At 26.2% G+C, this 20,939-nt stretch overlaps 2 protein-coding genes across 2 annotated transcripts; one reads left to right on the top strand and one right to left on the bottom strand.

Moving 5' to 3' along the window:
- Nucleotides 1–549: 549 nt before the first annotated feature.
- On the bottom strand, nucleotides 550–4,581 carry LOC145832755 (prolyl 4-hydroxylase subunit alpha-1-like). The gene is made up of 2 exons (XM_082940093.1): nucleotides 3,264–4,581; nucleotides 550–1,770 (listed from the first exon to the last, which is right to left on the bottom strand). Exons 1-2 carry the CDS (start codon nucleotides 4,549–4,551, stop codon nucleotides 1,493–1,495), a joined length of 1,566 nt encoding a protein of 521 aa, XP_082796219.1. The 5' UTR covers nucleotides 4,552–4,581; the 3' UTR covers nucleotides 550–1,492.
- Nucleotides 4,582–11,554: 6,973 nt separating this feature from the next.
- LOC145832276 (glycoprotein 3-alpha-L-fucosyltransferase A-like) lies at nucleotides 11,555–14,317 on the top strand. The gene is made up of 5 exons (XM_082939594.1): nucleotides 11,555–11,583; nucleotides 12,601–12,687; nucleotides 13,116–13,314; nucleotides 13,659–13,775; nucleotides 13,988–14,317. Exons 1-5 carry the CDS (start codon nucleotides 11,555–11,557, stop codon nucleotides 14,315–14,317), a joined length of 762 nt encoding a protein of 253 aa, XP_082795720.1.
- Nucleotides 14,318–20,939: the final 6,622 nt, after the last annotated feature.

The following is a 20,939-nucleotide window of genomic DNA, read 5'->3' as shown; positions in this document are numbered from 1 at the left end:
TCATGTTCTAGAACCCAACGAAAGCTTCACCAACACATTTGGTCACCCCATGAAAAATACTTTACTGGGAGGAGGCAAAGCAAAAAGTTAAATTATAAAAAACCGCGTTAGTTACTGATCCCTTACTTCAGGTGCACAACATGAGCAAAAAATTATTCATCCTGGAGTTGCTGAGAATTTTCATAAAAGTTATATTGATTTTAATCTCACTGTTGTTAATTTCGGCCAAAATTTTTACTGTAAAGGTTGTGGTGTTTATTGTATTCTGTAAAATTAAGTTAGCTAAATAAATCTTATAAGCAAATTTTTGATGTATATCTTTAAAAAAATTGAAGATTAAAGTTTTGGCGTACAATAACAGTAGTTTTGATTTTCCAATGATTTTTACTTGTTTGTTGTTTTAATAAATAATTCATCTAAGGAGCACAATACCTTTGAACAACAACTTAACAAAACAAGTTCTCTGTTATTGTAAGTAAACCAACTTTAATACTTTAATAAGTTATTAAATCATTGTAACAAAACTACTCTGTTAGTTTATTTGCAGGTAAATTAGGTTGAAAAATAACTAAACTACAAGTTTAAAAAAAAATTGAGAAAAGAAAACTAGTTTAATTAGGTATACAGCATACTCAAATACGTAGATTGTGTCTAAACATTTATAGAATACTTTAATCAAAACCGTATAAAAATTTTCAAAAACAGATTCAGTAATATTGAGTTAACACGCAAACTTTTAAAACACAGCTTGATAGTTAGGTAAGATTAAGTGCAAAAGATTGAAGAACAAATGAGTATCGGTTATGATTAGTACAAATGCAATTAGTAAAAGTTTTAAACACACTGCATGATTAAGTTTCATAAAAACGTTTTGAAAGTGCTATTGCTAGATTCACAAAATAATGATGCAACATAGTTTGAAAAATGTGAGTTGTACAATTTAAAAATAGTAAGGGCATGGTAATGTGAACTACATGTAAAAAAACTACTTTTGACTTATTAACAACTAAAAAATAAATGTACTTTTGCACGCTCCAGAGTTAGTTTTGTAATTTTTTTTTTTATTTACATGTAGTTCTACTACTGATATTAAGCAGTGCTGTTCATTGTAAATATTTTCAGAAGTGAAAGTTATCATTTGATACAACAAATTTATACAGCTCATCTTAATACTTAAAAAAAGTAGTTTTCATTATGTCAGGGTTGCAAAATGTTTTTGGCAAATTTTCTCCAGGTTTTCTGTCAAACCGAAATTTTACTGCTTATCATGCAAAAATTGTTTAAAATTCCAGGTTTATCCAATACTCCAGGTTTTTTGGCAATCCTGATATGTTCATGGGGGTAAAAGAATTAGTACTTTTTCATTAGATAAAACTCTTTTTTGTTGTATAATTAAAGCTGAATAACTCAAACTTACAAAATTACTACAATTGTTTAAAATCTTATGTATAGTTTTTTTTTTGAAAAACTTTCCTGGTCACTATTCTTAAAACTAAATCGAGCCCCTGGACCACCTGTCCAGCTCGCACTTCCTGATGAACTCGTTGCCCCTCTCCCTTATCCACTGGTTCGAAACCCACTTGATGCCGTTGACCACGGGGCATGCGGCGTGCCTCGTCGTTTCGTCCACTTCCCCGCTCGGCAGCATGTTGTACCAGAAGACGGCGCTGTTTTTGATCGGTTCAACGTTCGTGTGGCTGTGCAGGAACGCGGTGCTCCCCCCGAACTGCAACTTCGACATGTAGATGAGCATGGTCGCTATTCGGTTGCCTGTACAATGACGAAGTTGTAGTTATAGTCTGTTAATTTCATTAGGAGAATTATATTAATTCGTTATTTATAGTTTTCTATTAGTTTAAGTTGTCAGATTTTATACTCACGTTTTAAAATGTATCCACTTTAATGGAAACAATTATTTGTTTCATAAGACAAAAGCAGCATCATAACTTATTGTTCATTATTTTGTAGATAAATTTGATTTAACACAAATAGAATAAAGAAACTGTTAATTTTTTTTATAGTTTTTTATGAATAGCATTTAGCATTAAACACAAGTTACAGTTATGCTTATTTAATAATTAAAAATTGGTAGCTAAGTTTTAATAAAAATTAAACAATCGTTTTAAACTGAATAAAAAAAAAAGTTTAATATCAAGAATGTAATATTCTGCTAATGTTTAAAATAATTTATTAAGAATAAAAAAATAAGTATTTAAGGTGGTCAAAAAAAGCTTGCTAGATTTAAAAAATATTGTTTATAAAATTACTTTAATTTTAGTTCTTTAATTTTAAATATTTATATTTAAACATAGTTTAATTTTTTTTTTCTGTAAATGTTTTAGTCATTTTAAATTTATTCTAAAACCAATTCATCTTTATAAGTATAAAATGATTTTGTTAAAAATAATGATAACATTTTAAAAAATGATCTATTTGTTTGTAGTTAAAATATAAACTTCATTGACATCTAAAATATTGTATTAAGTTTCTTCTTTAAAATGTTCCACAATTAGTATGTTTATTATTTTTTTATTTGAAAGGTTTAAGAACCACTGAACAAAATAATTATTTGTTTATTCACAATAATTTTTTAGTAATATTACTAAAAACATATACACAATATAAGGTGATACTAGTTTTTCTGGCATTTGATACACTAACAATTTTTGTTACTCATTTACGTTAATAATATATCCATAGCATTTTTACTTAGTTCTTTAGTTTATTTTTAAAATTAAAAATATATGTATAATAATAAAAAACACTTAGCATATTAAACATGATTTTAAAACACACTTTTTTTTTCTGTAAAAAATAATGTACTTTGTTTTATTTTTATATCATCACTGTGCGTTGCTTTTCAGCCCTTTTATGTCTGAAAAGCTGTTAACAGCAAAACGTTGTCACATATTTGTGTAAACTAATATATATATATAAAGAAACAAACTATTGCACTTCAAGACGGGTAATTTAATAAATTTTACCTGTTGCAATTATTTATTATGATAAAAACATAAATAATTAAACTTTAGAACAACACTATTTTTTTTTAGAAGAAAATGTTTAAAAACCTTTTTTGTTAAAAGTATTTGATACATTTTTTACACAACATAATGTATTTTTATGTTTTTAAGATAAAAAGCATAACTTATTTCGAAAACGTTAGTGTTCAAATAAAAAATTATCAGTAAAATGATTAACAATAAACAAAAAATACAAGCTTAAAGTTAATAATAAACTACTGTACATATAAAAACACTAACCCCTTTTCTTATTGACATTGTTTGGTCTGTTGTAGTCATGATGTGGTTCATACTGCCCACCCATGCCATAGTTTGCAATCTGCAATACTTCTGAGTCGCTCAATGTGAGATTAGTGGCATGAGTGATCCTGTCAGTAACAGTTTTGACCACTTCATGCTCTTTTCTATCAAGCCACGCGCTTTTGCTGATTCTGTAGTCTGCATTGACCATCTTGCCAGTCTTGTAATGATGCACAGTGGCTCTGTTCAGTTGAGGAAGTGCCAGCTTTTTTATCTGTTCAACCTCCCGGTCTGATACAAAATCAAAGAACCTAACAAGGTTAGTTGATGTGCTGCTAGCTTTTGTGACTTCTTCCATTTTCAGTGGTCTAACAATGAGGTTGGGGTTGCCATAATTGGTCCACATAAAACATTTAAGATTTTTTTGTCTTATGGGCTCAAGAGCCTTTCTACAAACTCCTTCATATGTTAAAAACTCCTTAGAGTTAAAATAATCATCCTTCACTTTTTTTTTGTAATTCAAAAAAAATTCTGGGCTTTCTTTATACAGCTTTAAATTTATCTGCAATCTTTCGTTGTTAAAATCTTCCTCGAGAAGCATTTCTGTCAATTCAATGGATTCACTTAGTCTTCCAGAGTACGCAGCAGACACTGCTAAATAGTCAACTAGAACTTTTTTAGAAAAATTTCCATAAACTGTTTTGTTTCTTTCAAGCAAAGCACTGAACCACTCATAACTGGTCTTATAATCTTCATCTTCAAACGCTTGAGTACCAATGAAAACAATATCTTCATCTGGCATTTCTTGCATTGCTTTACCTCCAGGGACTTTATTATGTACAAAATCACTTGCTTGCAACTTGTAAGTGCTCTGCAGTCTTTTTATAGCTGTAAATGCACCTATTACATCTTCAGTTTGTGATTTGTACTTACTGTATAAAGTAAACAAACTTAATTTTTCAGGGTCTTTCAATAAGTTTTCAACCTTTTTCCAAGTCTTGACATATCTACTAATTAAATTAAACTGATTTACTGGATGTGATAAATGAATGTCAAAGTCCATTTTATTTGAAATGGTAAATTTTTTAACCTTTATCAAAAAACTCCTAACATTTTCTAAATGTTCTTCTTTCGTATAAATATAATTTTGCACTTCACTCAAAGTTAACTTTTCAACAGTTAGTAAAGATTTCATATGGCTCAGTGATGAAAACATATCAGAACTTCTACATCTAACAAAAAGTAATGAAAGGATAGCTGTAAAAACTCCTATGGCCCCAAACCTCATTTTTAACTTATCAAAAAATGTTTTCTAAAAAAAAAACTATGACAGAGTTAGTTATTAATTTTATATGACAAAGTTTTATTACTTTACTTTAACTTGAAAACATATTTAAACTAGTTTTAAGATTTCCAGTTGATTTTCTACAAATTAGAACTAAGAAGATGTAAATTTGATTAATAATTATTGTGCAGTTTTAGAAATATACATTTTAAACGTATTACTTAATCTCAATTATCAAATAAATAATAAAAGAATTGACCTTTTTTTACAAATTTTAGTACTATATTAAATATTTTAAATAGTATATTTAAAAAAATATTTGTTATTTACGGGTACCAACCACAAACTACCTAGTTCAGTACTTATTCATTTATCTGGACAGTTTTGGTCAGAAAAAAATTCAAAAAAATTTCAATATTTAACACTATTTGTACGATACAAAAACTTTAGCTTTCCTGCTGTAAGAAAATTTTATAAAGTCTACAATTTTGTTCATTATAATGAAGTAATAATACTACTAGGATTACATTCTATCTTTGTTCAAAACTAGTTTAGTAATCAAAAACCTTTGCATGTAAAGTAAGTCAATTTAGAAATTTTAAAACATTATCTTTTAAAACATAACCTTTAGTTTTTTATCTAAACTTTCAAAGATTTTTTTTATAGGTTATTAAATTTGAGTTTTTAGAAAATGAATGTATAACTAAATATTGATAAAAAATAATAATGAAAAACAAAAAAAACTATAAAACAAACGTCTAAGTCTTTCTTATTTTAGTAAAACTTCTAATAAAAACTAATTTGTTAGGAGTGATATGTTTCCGTTAAATTGACTTTAAAATAGGTCACAGTTTTTTGTTTATCTGTATGTCTGTTTTCTTTGTTTAAAAAGTTTTTATTTATATATATAGAGGTAGGTTTATATTATTTCTTTGTTTTTAAAGATAAATTTAATTTATATTTTCACTTACAAAAAAAAAATATCTTTTTTAAATTAATAGTTAGGGCAGGTGGAATAACTAATGATAAATTTTACTTACTTGACCCTCAAAAAACTTGTATTGTTGCAGAGGGTTAGTAAGTCTGAAGTTTTTCTACCTTGAAAAAAAATAAATTAAAAAATAAATTAGGCTAAAATTTAGCTTTTATTATCTATCATTTTATTATATATTACTCACAATTATTATGTATTTGTTTTTACTATAATCCTTTATTATGCATTGCATTATATGCAGCAGTTATATTATTATATGAAAAAAAAAGATTTTTTGTACCTATCCAAAATTTTGGTTATGCGGACATGTTTAAAGAAAAATTTTGCCAAACGTGATAAGTGAATAAGCACTGTATTTCAAATACTTATTTTATTTTATGTTTCTTGGTTAGGTATTTGGAAGAATTTTATTCATATTCACACTATTAATGATAAATTTTAAGTTATTAATGCAGGAATTTAACTCATTTACATATAAATTCAATGAAATTTGCTTAATTTTCTTATTTAGTTAGATTTCTTTTTAAAAAGCTTAACAATTTTAATTTCTTTAATCAAATAGTATCTACATTTAAAAATAAATTTTAAGTTTATAAAGATGGCTTTTTTATATGTAGAAAAAAATATCAAGTAGTATATGTTTGTTATTTGTAAAAAAGTGTCCAGAACATTATAAAAAAACACCCTTTTTTTTTGTAATGAGCTATAGAATCACCTGTGAACCAACAAGATAAAAATTATAATGGTTACATTAAAAAGACTCAAACACATTTTTTTGACTCCTATTAAAATTTGATTGTTTACTTTTAACTTGTAAGTTATCACTCTTACACTGTCACTAGAAACCGATGATGTCATTAAGAATATTAATTCTTAATGGGCTACCAGATTACTATAATGATGTTTTAACTTTTTAGTTATCATTTTTGGTGCAAATCAACTTTATTGTTTGAAGAATTTTTTTGAATATATGATAATCACTAGGTTTTGATTTTGAAACTTTCAACTCAGAAAATTTTAAATGTCTAAAAATTTTTATGAAAGTAGTAATGTTTAACTAGTTTAAAAGGGATGAGATGAATTTGTTGGTTTTTTATAATATAACCACTCATATTATATACAGGATTGCAAAACTTTTTTAGCAAATTTTCTCAATGTTTTCAGAATTTTCTCCAGGTTTTTAAAAGTACACATTTTAGGTCTATTTTTAGTTTAAAGTTAAGTTTAAGGTAAAATCTGTGCTAAATAGTATAAAAACATTGAAAAGATACTTTAAAGCTACTTTAAATGTGTTGAAAAAAAAAAATGATGATGACAAAGTTTTTTTATCTATATGAAAAATTTTTTGTGTCAAATCAAAATTTTACTACTTAAAATGTGAAATTGTTTAAAATTTTAGTTTTTTCCAAGTTTTTCCAGGTTTTTCCAGATATTTTGATGTTTTTTGGCAACCCTGTATATAAAAAAAAAAATATTTGTACAATCATAATATACATAAATATGACATCTTTAGCAATTATGAGTTATCTCTTTTATTAATTATGTTATACAATTATAGTCTTTATTGATAGGATCTTTTGGAATGTTTAAACTATTTCTATTTCAAAAATATTTGTTGAGGTATAACTTTTTATCAACTTTTTGAGTCTGAAGAATTTGAATGTGATGCAACCTATTGGTTATGCTTCATTGCAGGTGATCACACAGTTTCGTTTTTCAAATCGTTTTCAATTTTATATTCATTTTACTCACTATATCAAGTCTTAAAAACTTAGGTCAGATCTTTTTAAACAGTCATTATTGACTATGATTTTAACTTACAGCGAAGTCATTAAAAAGTGTTATTTTATGTTACATACTGAAGAAATCATTAGTAATAAGTGTGACAATTTTTTTCACTGTATTTTTTTAAATATCTTGTACATGCAGTTAAACGGTATCCAAGTGGTGTGCAATTCGATGACCGAAAGGTTCTTTGTACACCAGGTCCTAAGACAAACGATTTTAAGCACTTTTTTATCGTTCAAAAAACAGTGTATACGCTAAAGCAGGGGTCGGCAGGCAGTGGGTGCTCGCGGGCCAAATTTAGAGTTTAAAAATTCTTCGAGGGCCACAGTTTTAGTGTTAGTAAATAATCTATCAGTTTTAGTTTTAGTCACACTAATAAAAACTTTATTAATTTTATTATACTAAATGACTTTTAGCTCTGCATAAAATGATTATTTAGATTATACATATTCAATGGAATAGAGTTTACATTGACTAAAATACTTGAGTCTTACTGAACTATTTACTATCTTGAACAATTAATTAGTTTAACTTATTATTTTTGTTATTTTACTTACAGCCTAACTCAAACCGAGCTTGAAAAACATCTATAAGCCACGTTTATAAATTTGTTTCATTATTAACAACTTTTTCATATTAAAAAAAATACAAATTGTTGATAAAAATTTATGCGTTTTAAATAGTTTTCTCTTCTAAAAAAAATTAGTGACTAGTTAACAAAATAAATTTTTGACCTATTTGTATTTAAAAAACACTAAAAACAAACTTCTAAACATAGTTAGTGCTTAAATGGTTTAATAAAATACATTTTTAGTAAATAATAAGTTTTTTACATAGTTAACACTTTAAAATCAAAATTATCTGAATTACATCATACCAGCTTAAGTTTATTAAAAGTTTGAAAGCCAAGACTCGCTTTAAAAAAAAGCTCAAACACCTAACTGAAATAAAATAATTATAAAAAATAAGCAATATTTAAAAAGACTAGTAATAATTAGAATTAGTAAACTACATTACAGTCATAAAAACTATTCTAAGATTCTAAGGTATATTTAAAGCATTTAAAATAAAATATTACACACACCTGAGTTTTCAAACAGGTTTAACCTAGTGTGAATTATTCAAATTTTTAAACTAGGCTGTTTATTTGGCAGCCCTGTTTTAAATGAAGTTCACGAAATAAAGAAATAACGAAGTTTATAAACCGTGAAATAAATATATACAGCAAAAATTTATTACTATAAGTAAACTAGAACAGACAGTTAAGTTTGATAAATATGCTCAACAAAAATTAAAAAAAAACATTTAGCTATTATGGAAATAAAAACTTGTTGTTTATTAAGCATTGTAGCAATTATCTATTACTTTATCTGCATAGAAAATATTGTAATTAATATAGAGGATATGTGAAATAAAAGACGAAAAATATAAGAATTACGAAACATTGGTTAGGAGTTATTGCTAGAAACGAAAAAAACAAATCACTTAAGTTAGTTTACAACAAAGCAAATGATTATCTTCATTAATTACAGACTCATCAGAAAAAATTGTTAAGGCAAATTATAAAAAAAATTTATTTATCAATTCAGATGACAATAAAAAGTCGTGTTTAGGAAATATCTGAAGATTATAAAGCCGCATAAATCAAATTAAGACTTTAATCTATCTGTTAAGATGAGAGTACTGATACAACAAATGCTGCTTATCTGAAAATATTTATTGGTAGTGTTTTTACTAACTTAAGTATTATTTTTTTAAAAGATTTGAAAATGAGCATCTTTGTACATTGGTGTGCATAGGGATTGATTTAAAGTACACAAAAAACTTCTATATAAATGAAGTTTGTCAAAACCAAAATAAATAAACCTTAAAATTATTATTATTATGTTTTTTAAGTGTTTTTGTGTACATTTAAATATAACATATTTTAGTAAACATCTATAAGAGAAACTTAGATAAAAACCACATGATAAAAAATACCTAAACTATAATTAAATGACATATTAGTTAATTACTATGCATTAAGATTTTGACTATAACAGTTTCTGTACAAGGTTTTAAATATAAAAAAAAGAACATTATACTGCAAAACTTTACAAATTTGATTACTTACAAGGGAATTTAAAGATAAGAAAATTTAAGTAGTTAGTCATTTTATTCAAAACTACCACTATTACTTCTCTTCTAAAAACTTATTTTTTCCTGTGTTGTATAAAACAATATTTGTACTAATTTTAACCCCTAAAAAGAATGTAAACAGTTCTAATGTTGCCTAAGGTTTTTAATAAGTTTCTTCCAGGTTTTTAAATATACAAGTTTTTGGTTTAATTTTAGTATAAGATTAAGTTTAAGAAAACACTGTCTAGAATAGTATAGCAACATTAAAAATATACTGTTAAGCTACTTTAAATGTATTTTTTAATAAAAAAATTGATTAAAGCATAAAAAATAATTATATGATAGATATTTTGTGCGAAATCAAAATTCATTATTCCACATGTAAAAATCTTTAAAAATTTAGGGATTTTTGAAAATTAGTTTTGCCTAAAGAGCTTTTCAGTGCTTAAAATAAAGTTTTCTTATTCAAAAAGCTGTTCAAAAATTTACTATTTCCAATTTTAGTGTATATATAGTTATATAAAAAAAACACTACTTTACACGTGTTTCGACTTGATGCTTTGTTAACAAAGTCTTCCTAAAAATAAAGCTTCGTGCAAAAAGCATTAAGTCCGAAGCAATTGTAAAATGATCTGCCTAAAACTATAGAACAATATATACCATTTTAAAATATAACAACAAAACAAGTATAATATCAAGTGTGTTTTATAATGTTGAAAATAAGTTAACTCAGTTTCATATTGTACCATAAGTATTTAAAAGTAAATTAAGTTTTTCAGCAGTTAATAAAAAACTGAAAGCAATTCATGAAGAAAATATGTAAACAAACTTATTTTCCTTAAAATATGAATGCCAAAAACATAAAAACATAAACTACGGTTGTTTTTAAATGAACAAAGTTAAAGTTTAAAAAAAAAAATGTTTATTGGTAATTTTAACTTTTGAGAAAAAAGTCGTAAAAAAAATGTTATAAAAAAATATATAAAAGAAAAAAAAAAATGATATACTTTTTGATAATCTTAGTTATTTTTTAAATTCTAAGAGTTCGTTTTGGATGTTTACTAAACCCACATGTTATTAATAACTTTTATTAAACGACAAAAAAAGCGCTCAAAACAATTGATCCCCGAACCTAATGTACGAAAAAGTATTCGCTTATCCTGTCGTACAACACTTGAATACTATTAAACGTCTTGTCTAGGATAGGCTTATAAAGTATCTACTTTAATTTAAATTCATTTTGTTTTGATTTATTAGCCTTTAAGTTTATCGTTATCGTTTTTTGTTAACAATTTGAATTTTATTTTTTAATCAAATATAATTGTTAAACGTTTGTGGTTTAGTCAATGTCTTTAATATAAAAAGGAGTTATCAATCAATGCATTAATACATTTAGCTATAGGTTTGGTAAAATTTACTTATCAAATTATATTAAAGGTATAGAATACACATGCTGTACTTTCTTGAAAGTAATATTAATGCTTTTGCTAATAATTTACGTAGGAGTTTTGAAACGCATTTACATTAGAAGAACTAAAAGCGTATGTAGAAGCGTTTCAAAACTCCAACGTAACTTATAAGCAATAAGTACTAGTTTTACCTTCAAAAATGTATAGATAGCATATGTGTTTTATAACCTTAGTTTTTTTTACAAATTTTAATTGAAAATGAAGTTTAAAAACGTAGTTTTAATTAATAAACGACATTGTAGTATTTTTTTACTACTATTGTAATATTTATACCAAATAAACTAGAAATCAAACTAAAAATCATGAAAAGAATTTTTAAAAATAGATTATTTTTCTTAATCTCAATAATAGCGCTTTTGGATTGTTTATTGTACAAAATCCATTCCAGTTAAACTTTTTATTTTACTAATAATCTCTACTTTGATGTAAGTTGAGGCCAATATTTAACTAGTAATTGTTTGATAACTACTAACTAAAAACTATTGCCATTCAAACAACGCCTAAATATAAGAAAAACTTCTACGTTTATCAACAAAGAATTTTTGTAAGAAACTTTAAAATATATATTTTAGTAGTAGTATAGTATATTGTAAGCTAACTCTTTTTTGTACTTGTATAACTTGATACTTTTTAAAGAATGGCTTTACTTTGGAAGAAGATAAGACTGTTAGTTGATGTTATATTTAATGCCTAAAAGTTTTATATGATCTTCCACTTTAGGAAAAATTTAAATTAAAAAAAAACTAAGTTAACTTACCTGAAACCTAAATAGTAAGAACAACAAGTATAAACAAGTAAAAACTATCTTTGTCAGTACATTGTTAATAAAAACTCAAAACAAATTGGTTTTGATTTCATAATTTAAATATTTTTTAAGTATTTAGTATTTTAGAAAAAAAAAACTATAATTTTTAGTGGCAGTAAACTAAAAATAAACTAAAAAAAACTTACAGATAATACTTACTGGTATCGACCTTGGGGGAGCCCCATTCAAAATAAATTGGGGTCAGAGTGCGGTGGTTGCATGGTAACAGACAAGAGAAGAAGGGTTTGTTATTTTGTGTAGTATTGTTTTTTTTCTTTATTTAAAAAGTTAAAACTGTTATAAAACAAAATTTATTAATATTTCTAAAATAAAATAATTTAAGCTTTTTATAAAATAGTTTCCTAAATAATGGCAAACTAATGTCTAAAAAGACGAAAAGAGTAACAAAAATGATTTTAATGTTTTTAGATTGAAGAAAAAGGCGCTAAAGCTGTAATATTTCATTACCAAGAACTAAACAAAAATGATTTACCCAAAACAAAAAGGTAAACTAAGCTTAAACTATTTAAAACTATAATCATGGTTATAAAAAAATTACTTTAGAACTTAAAAATGCTTACTATTTGTTTATTTAACTCAAAGCCCATTTACTACAAAATATGTTTGAAATGTTAATTGTTTTTAGGTGCATATTAAGCTACAAACTTCGCAAAAATAGTTATGACATGCTCTTAGTAATAAGTATTCATATGTTATAAAGTGAATCAAAGTTTTGCGTTTTGTTAATATTTTTGTTATAATGAAACAAACATATATGCTTGATATGTATCAGTTATATATTAATAGTGATAACATTAACAAAAATTGTAAAAAACCACAAAAACGCTTAAAAGGGTTTAATAGTCGTATTATTAAAGTGGCAGATGGAAAAATGCTTTTGTGAAATCAAGAAAAGGAAGTTTGAAGGATTATGACGAATATTTCAATTTGACCATTTCAGTAAGGTTTGTGATTTTCTTTTACCAACTAGCAGATCATAAACGTTTTACTCAATACACCCGGGGTCGGCAAACTGCAGCCGTCAAAGCAAAAATCCGTGGCACGCAAGGTACTTTTCAGCTTAAATCATGACTTTTTAAAAGCAGTAATAAATACGTTTCGTCGTTAAAGTTTACATTTAAGCTCTTAATTTAATAGTTACCGATCAATAGTGCTCTACTATTAATTATGTTAACACATTTGTTTGCTTTAAAATACTATTTTCATCTCGATTACTACAAACAGTTTGAAAAAAATGCGGCCCGCAGAAGACATTTTTGGCCCGAGATGGGTTTTATAATGAAAATTTGCCAGCGACTTATAAAAAACTGCCGACCCCTGACTACTATAAGAAAAAACTACTAAAACTAATCAGAACCCTCGTACTTCATAGGAGGGACGGAAACGTATTTTATCCGTACAGCAGTATGTACGAAATCGCCACGGAAGTAAGGGAGAAAAGCACAAGTCTGGAAAAATTGATGAAAAATAAGAAACACTTAGTCACTTGGTTCGCAACTAACTGTGGATACACTGTAGGCGCTAAGAAGAGATTTAATCTTGTGCAAGAGTTGGTTGATATGGGACTGGATGTAGACCGTAGGTTTGTTTCAGAAAGTTAGTTTGTTTTTATAGTTGAGTTTGAGTTTTAATAAATTTGTTAAAACAACTAGCATAAACTATCAAACTTGTAGTAGACTGTTTAGTAGTTACGACTTGATGCAAAGTGAAGTAAAATGAAAATAAAAACATTACTAATAAGTTTTACAAAAAGATACAAAAAAAGTCTCATTTGTTATTTTTTTAACAATATTTAGAAGTAGTCGCTTAAAAATTGAAAATTTTAAGGGAAACTGTTTTCCTGAGGCACCTGTTGTGAGCAATCGTCTACACTCTACAGTTTAAGGGAAAAATAATGCTAGATTTTATATCAAAGCACAAATTCTACCTTGCATTTGAGAATGCTCACCAGTGCAAGGATTACATCACTGAAAAGTTGTACATAAACTCCTTCTTGTCAGGAACTGTACCAATTATTTATGGTGCGAGTAAGGTACTTTTGTTTTATGAACTTTTTACCAATAAAACTTTATATAGGTACAATTTTACTAAGTTTGTATATATTTTAAAGGAATACATTACAACTCAAAATACGTATATAATACATAGTATCTTATCATAAATAAATTTGAAGTATTAATGAAAAATGTTAACTAAGCTTATCCTGTAGTTTCACCAAGTCCTAAAATAAAATAAAAAAATCAGCAAGATTACGAAGCGGTGATTCCAAAGAAAAGCGCCATTTTTGTCGACGATTACGCCGACCTGGGACAATTGATCGACTACATCAAGTACCTGGACAAAAACGACACCGCCTACATGGAATACTTGACGTGGAGACTGGACGATCCGGAGAAATTTTACGGGTACAATATGGCAACGGGGAGCTGCGAACTTTGCTTGAAGTTGACCAATGTGTCGAGTAAAAAGGGGTACAAATTTGCAAACGTAAAAAGGGAATTGCCGACGAGTAAAATTGTCAAGTCGCTGGTAGAACGGATTTACAGTGAAGAAGACGAGGAATGTCTTCAGTGATCTTGTTAAGAAAAAAATCTTTTAAAAGAACAATAAACTAAGACTTTTATTTATGTACGTAGCATACGTAAAATATATTATTTGTCACTAAAACTATTTTAGTTTTAAATGAAATTTATAATTTTAAAAACCATTATTGTCTTAGTATTAACGTTTTACTACAGAATTTAAATAAACATCTGATTTTTTTTTTGCAATGTCTATAAGTATAACTTGTGTTTCCCAAAAAGCTTCAAAAGTTTAATTTACTTATAAATTTCATATAAAAAATATTTATAACTAGGTACAACTAAGTATTAACACGAAAAAAATTTTATAAACGTATCATTGAGTTTCAAATAAATAATTAAAGTTAAAATAACTACGGTGTGTGTACTTCTTTTTACACTTTTTTTTATACTTCTTCATATTAATTGATTGAAAGTAGATAAATTAAAATCTTTCAATTTGGTGGCAAGTAATGTGATAAATGCATTTTGGTAAGATATCTACATTAACTTTTTCAGAGTTTTAATATTATAAAACATATTTACAGTAGTATACAGTATTTGTCGTTACTTTTATGCTATAAGTTACACTTTTTAACTTTAAAAAAGGTTAATTACTAATTAGAGGAAAGAAAACTTGTATTCACAAAAACCTGGACAAAACTTCTCAAAAACAAGTGGCCACCCTGAGCAATAAATCATGCATGTACTTATATTTAATAAAATTGATGCTTTTAAAATGAAAAATATATGAGCAGTAGTAATTTAATTAAAAGCTCGAAAAAATAAAAACAATGTTTACTTAGTATAGATTTCATCTTGATGTTGAATTAAACGGGATATTGTTTCTCTCAATTACAGTTGCCATTAATAAAGTATCTTATGAATATGGGGGTTGCAAAACATTTGCTTTTGGTGAAAAACAATGCCAGATATGTATTCCACTTTATTAAATAAATAAGTTTTTTTTGCCTTCTAGATTTAGCGAATAATTCATTTTGTAAACTCTGTAACTAAAAATTAATAACATTTCAATATAATACAACAAAATGTACAAAATAAAGTTTATAATCATTCACTCATACACACATTAGAATAACAAAAACTAAAAACTAAATTTAAATCTGTTTCAATTGATTACGATACATACTGATTTGTCAATCAACAACATTGAATAACTTTCAATGATAATAGTTATGGTCAAAGTGAGTTGAAGAAATGTTAAATAAAAAATAAAATTGGCTTTTATGTAAAAGTATTAATTATTTATATTTTAAAGAATATAACAACTTTAACTTTTATTTTGAGGTACTCAACACTGTAAATGTTTAATAATTTTTTTTTTTAACTTGTTAAAACATTTATGTATTGAGTTGATAAATAATATATAGTTTATAATTCCAAAATAAAACTCTTTAAAAAAGGGTATTTTTAAAGTTATGAAATTAACCTGATTTAAACGAAAAATAAAGTATAAACATGTTACCAGATTATGAGTAAGATTTTTAATAAAAGTAAGGTATATGTTTGTATTTTTTATTTAAATCAAATTCTAAAGCAAGTGGTGTGCTAATGTATCTGCACTCCTGGATACACAGGAACAAGCTGCGAGATTAAAAGTTTTTTTTTTTATTGTTTTACGCCACTCCATGCAATACTGCTGTATTTACTTATCCAAATCTTTTAAGTTGTACTCAAAAAAATATTTCTGTTGTCGAAGTCGTAACCACTTGGATACCTTTTAATGTCTTGTCCAGGACAGTTATTTGCTTTTCACAGCTATCAAAATTTATCAAACGTCACTAATTTAAGTAAAAAATACTTTGAAACTATATTTTAGTTAAAAGCTTTTATAAAGATAAAACATCTAGCAAAGTTTTTTAAACTTTATATCTAGATTTAATATGATGTTTGTAAGATATCAGCTTTAGTTATAAAAACTAATGAGGTGCCTTAATTCAGAACTGTTTTATGAAGAAACCTAAAGTTTACTGTTTAACTTATTTACATATATTTTATTTATATTGACTTAATCTAAATATAATTTTGAAAAATCTAATATATACTACTCATAGCAAGTTAATAAACTTTAAAACATATACAGTTCAACCTGGAAAACTTATAGCTAATCGCAATTGAAGCAAAAAACTTAAATCAATGGATGCATAATCGCCAATAAGGCAGGAAGATTTATTGTATAGAGAATATGATCCTGATTTCTGTGTTAACGGCTACTGTGCAAGCGTTGTTTTTGAAGATGATCAAATCTACAAAGACCATTTTGGAACGAACGGAACATTCTGTAAATGTAATAATGGCTATAAAAACGATGATTACTGCTCATTGAGTAAGAATATTTTTTATGAATTTAGCTTTGTTTAAATAACTTCAGATATTCATATATAAACATCTTTATTATATTGCATCGGCTATATTTATATTAAAACTAAAATTCTTTTTATTGTAAAAACTAAAAAAACTTTATATTAAAAAAAAGTCTTACAATCTTGTTTTTTTACTAAATATTTCAGAATGATAATATTTATTACTAAGACTGCTTTGATGTAGATTTGAAAAACATCTCTAGATAAGAAGCAAAAACCTTAAACACATTAAGTTTTTAATACTTTGTATTGAAGTTTTCATTAACTGTTAATAAAATATACGAGACGTGTGTACAAAAAATACGCTACAATTTTTTGATTATTATTAATAACTATAAATATTACTAATAATATTTAACTTTATTAATAAAATACAAAAAGAATCTAGTTGAAAAAATAAAGCAGTTCCATTTGTACTAATCATTTCAGTTCCTTGCAACGACCACTCCTCCCACTGGTACAGCGTCAACAAAACTTGGACTGGCATCGCTCCTGTCTGCAAGAACGGCCGTGGATGCATCTTCAAAAACGTTTATCCTTATTACAAGTGCAAATGCCAGTCTGGATTTTATAGTTATGACTGCGAACAAAAAGTAACATATTATGCTACTATTTGAGAAACCCCTTTCAATACTTTAAAAGTAGTAAGATAGAAAATTAAATTAAAAGTAGTGTAAGAAATAAAAAACGATCACTAATATTAGAATAAAATATTTCAACAAAGCTTCGTAAAGTAAAATAACTTCGATAATTTTTTTTTTCTAATAAGTTATTTTTGATTAAATACTATAAATATTATAGTAGTTAAAACTTAAAAGTGGTTAGTTTTATAGAATAAAGTTTTACCTCTTAACTACTCAAAAATATGTATTTATAAAAATATTATTTATAGTATATATGAACAATGAACTATTCTATGATTTTAAACAAGTCATAGATAATTAATTTTACTAAACTTAACAAATATACATATTTTCCGTTCATATTTATTTAAAGTTTCATTTACACTTGATGTAATTTAAAAATAACACAGGTGTAATAAAAAGGTATAAAAACCGTTAAAATTCCGGTAAACCTATTCCAGTTTTTCTGAAACATGCAGAATTTAAAAACCATATTTAATTTACTTTGTTTTTGCACGACTTATCGAAATTACTAACCATCTAATACTTTAATTGGTTTTAGTGAATAACAAGATAGTTAAAACTTTATTTTTTTATGTTGTATTTTCATTAAATAGCTTTAACTATTAGTTATGTAGAAACTTTTAACAAAATTAGCAATTAAATTAATTACTTTTATTTTAAATTTAGTAAGGCAACATAGCCACTTTATAAAATTTCAAAGTTTTAAATTTATATAAATATTTTAAAGTCATAATAAATATTGGTTAATGTTTTTTAATCAGTAGTATTAGTTTTCTTTAAATGTTTATCATAAAGTAGTTATTATCACAAAACTGAACTTTTACCGTTAACCTGAAATTTTTGCTTCTCAGTCAAAGAAGAAAACTTGACTTACTTAGACTATAGTTTTTATTCAAAATTTACATAATCTTAGAAAAATCTATGAAAATTGTGTTTTTGAAATATTTAAGATTTTATTGAAAAAACTTATCATGAGTCTTGGTAAACTGTTAAAATTTCTTAAGTACTGTTTTTGATAATAAAATGAACATAAAACAATAAGTTAAAAAAAATTATTTAAAAAGCGTATAGATAACTGTTTATTTATTAAAACAACTTACAACAATTTATTATGTTAAAAACAGGTTACAAATATTTTTTCAAACTATTATCTTAAAATTTATAGCTATTAGAGACAACAACTGTAAGAAAATTTTATAAGCTAATACTTTTCAAAACATGGTGAACTAAAGTATGATAAAAAGGTAGCATAAATAAAATTTGATAACGGAACAAATTAAGTTTAAAATTAAAACAAATCGTAAGGCGTAAAACTATCGATTTTTAATAAAAAACAAATTTATTAAAAAAAAAATTCAAATAATGTCTACGTTTTCACTTATTTCAATGCTCACTCGTTTTTAAAATACCAGCACTAAACTAAAATACAATAATTTGTATCATCGCTCACTCCACATTCTGCGACCTTGTCTTCATTCGAAATTTTTAGGCAGATATTGTTTCGGTAACCCGTTATATCAGTCTATTTAAACATGCTTTTACTTTTTAGAAAAAAAAAGCTTCCAATTAAACTTGGCGTTTCCTCTTCAGTATTAAAAAAAAAACCGTCATAGATAATTTTTTTAAAATATAGCCTTTTAAAATTTAGTTTTTGACAAAAGACTAAGCTCTTGGCGATTTAGATTCAAGAAACTAAAGCAATTACGACCGCTAGATTTGTAGAAAATCAAATTGTAAAAATTTAAAAACACTGCTAGAACGTTAAATTACAATTACTAATAAAACGAGCGTAAACTGTAATCTCACAATTTTTGACGATTTATCAGACGTTGTAAACACTTTACATGCGTCAATTTTTTTAACGTATTACAACAAAGAATGTTTCATTGCTAACCTAATTAATAAACTTTAATTTGACTTACATAACAGTTGGTCGTTAGCATCTGTGCCTGATTTTTACTTATTGGAACTAAACCAGATCGCCGTGTGTTGCGTCAGCTGCTGGTCTTTTTGCGGGTTCTAGTGCTTAAAACATTGCAGTTTATTCCAAAAAGCATAAAAAACTTTCTATTAACAAGTTGAATTATTACATGTTTTTTTTTCTCACTTTAGATTAAAATAGTTGAACAAGGTTTTTCATATACTACAAATACATTGAATTACTAAAGTATGCTTAAAAAGAAAATCTAAATCAGGGTTTCCAAAAGGGGTGGGTGTCAGAATGATACAGCGACAAAATGACACGGTGCGTCACTTTGGCACAGCGACACCTTGGCACAGTGCGTCACTTTGGCACGGAGGGTTACTTTGGCACGGCGACAAAATGACACGGTGCGTCACTTTGGCACAGCGACAAAACGACACGGTGCGTCACTTTGGCACGGAGGGTCACTTTGGCACAGCGACAAAACGACACGGTGCGTCACTTTGGCACAGAGGGTCACTTTGGCACAGCGACAAAACGACACGGTGCGTCACTTTGGCATAGCGACGGTGCGTCACTTAGGTACGGTGCGTCACTTTGGCACAGCGACAAAATGACACGGTGCGTCACTATAGCATGGATTAACAAACTTATAAGCAAAACTAAACTTCTTCAGTAAAATAGCTTTTAATTGTAAAATTTTTAAAGTAATTAGTTAAACAAAAGATTTATTATATTTTTTCCAAACTATAGTAGCTTGATACATTTGAAACTGTATATTATACAATGCTTTAAAATTTAAATCATAGTATAAAAACAAAAATATTCTTAAGTTTTATTTTTTACGTTTCACGGCTTTTCATATTTATGTAATGAATAAAATTTAGTACTTTTTGTTAAACGTTTAATTAATTATTATCAGGAATTGTTATAAAAAATAACTAAGATTTAATTTAACACAGAGTTATTTCTTTGTAAGAATAAATCATGCGTGTTTTAACTCTAGTTTTTAAAAATACAGAGTTAAGCTGATTTTGTAGTAACTAGCCAGTTATATTAAATATGTTTAACTATTTAACCTAGTAGTTTGTTTAAACATAAAAGTTTTTTATTACTGTTTTTTAAACGACAAAAGGTTATCGCTCGAAAAGTTATACCAAGGAACATTTCAGTTATTGAGTCGTAAATCACATGCTTTAACAATCTATTACAAGCAGTAAAAACATTTTTTTTAATGTTAAGTCCTAAATTTCCAAAAACATACAAAAAAATATTCAACAAAAGTTAATAAGTTAGGATGTTTACTTCAAACTCTGTATTGAAAATGTATAATAAACTTGTCTAAAAGCAAACAATTAAAATAAACGGTCCTGGAGCCTAAATTTAAAAAAAATTAAAAATAGTACTATTAACAGTTGAGAGAAAATTAAGAGTCTGATGCAACCAATCATGCGCAATTATATATTTATCACTTTTAAGAAAATTAAGCACTAGAGGTTATAAAACTTGAGTCCTAATAAATCAAAATTAGTTGTTCTTAAAAATAGTGTATTAAATGTCAAGTTTATCGTCAATTTGATTAGTTCTATTAAAGTTAATACTCTAAGTCTTTTTTATTTTTACAAAACTTTGTAGCCTAAAATATAAAGAATTAAACTTAGAGTTTGACAAATATTATAG

The sequence above is a fragment of the Thalia democratica genome, chromosome 3, assembly GCF_965202585.1.
Source record: "Thalia democratica chromosome 3, ktThaDemo2.hap1.1, whole genome shotgun sequence".
NCBI classification, from domain to species: Eukaryota; Metazoa; Chordata; class Thaliacea; order Salpida; family Salpidae; genus Thalia; species Thalia democratica.
This window is presented reverse-complemented; position numbering and strand designations above follow the sequence as displayed.

Excerpts from the sequence above, each read along its gene's own strand:
- LOC145832755 (XM_082940093.1), bottom strand. The coding sequence starts at position 4,551 with ATGAGGTTTGGGGCCATAGGAGTTTTTACAGCTATCCTTTCATTACTT. Across the intron at positions 1,771-3,263 it reads CAATGTCAATAAGAAAAGGG|GCAACCGAATAGCGACCATG; the intron begins GTTAGTGTTTTT and ends GTCATTGTACAG.
- LOC145832276 (XM_082939594.1), top strand. The coding sequence starts at position 11,555 with ATGGCTTTACTTTGGAAGAAGATAAGACT. Across the intron at positions 13,315-13,658 it reads TGGTTGATATGGGACTGGAT|CACAAATTCTACCTTGCATT; the intron begins GTAGACCGTAGG and ends TTTATATCAAAG. Across the intron at positions 13,776-13,987 it reads TTATTTATGGTGCGAGTAAG|CAAGATTACGAAGCGGTGAT; the intron begins GTACTTTTGTTT and ends TAAAAAAATCAG.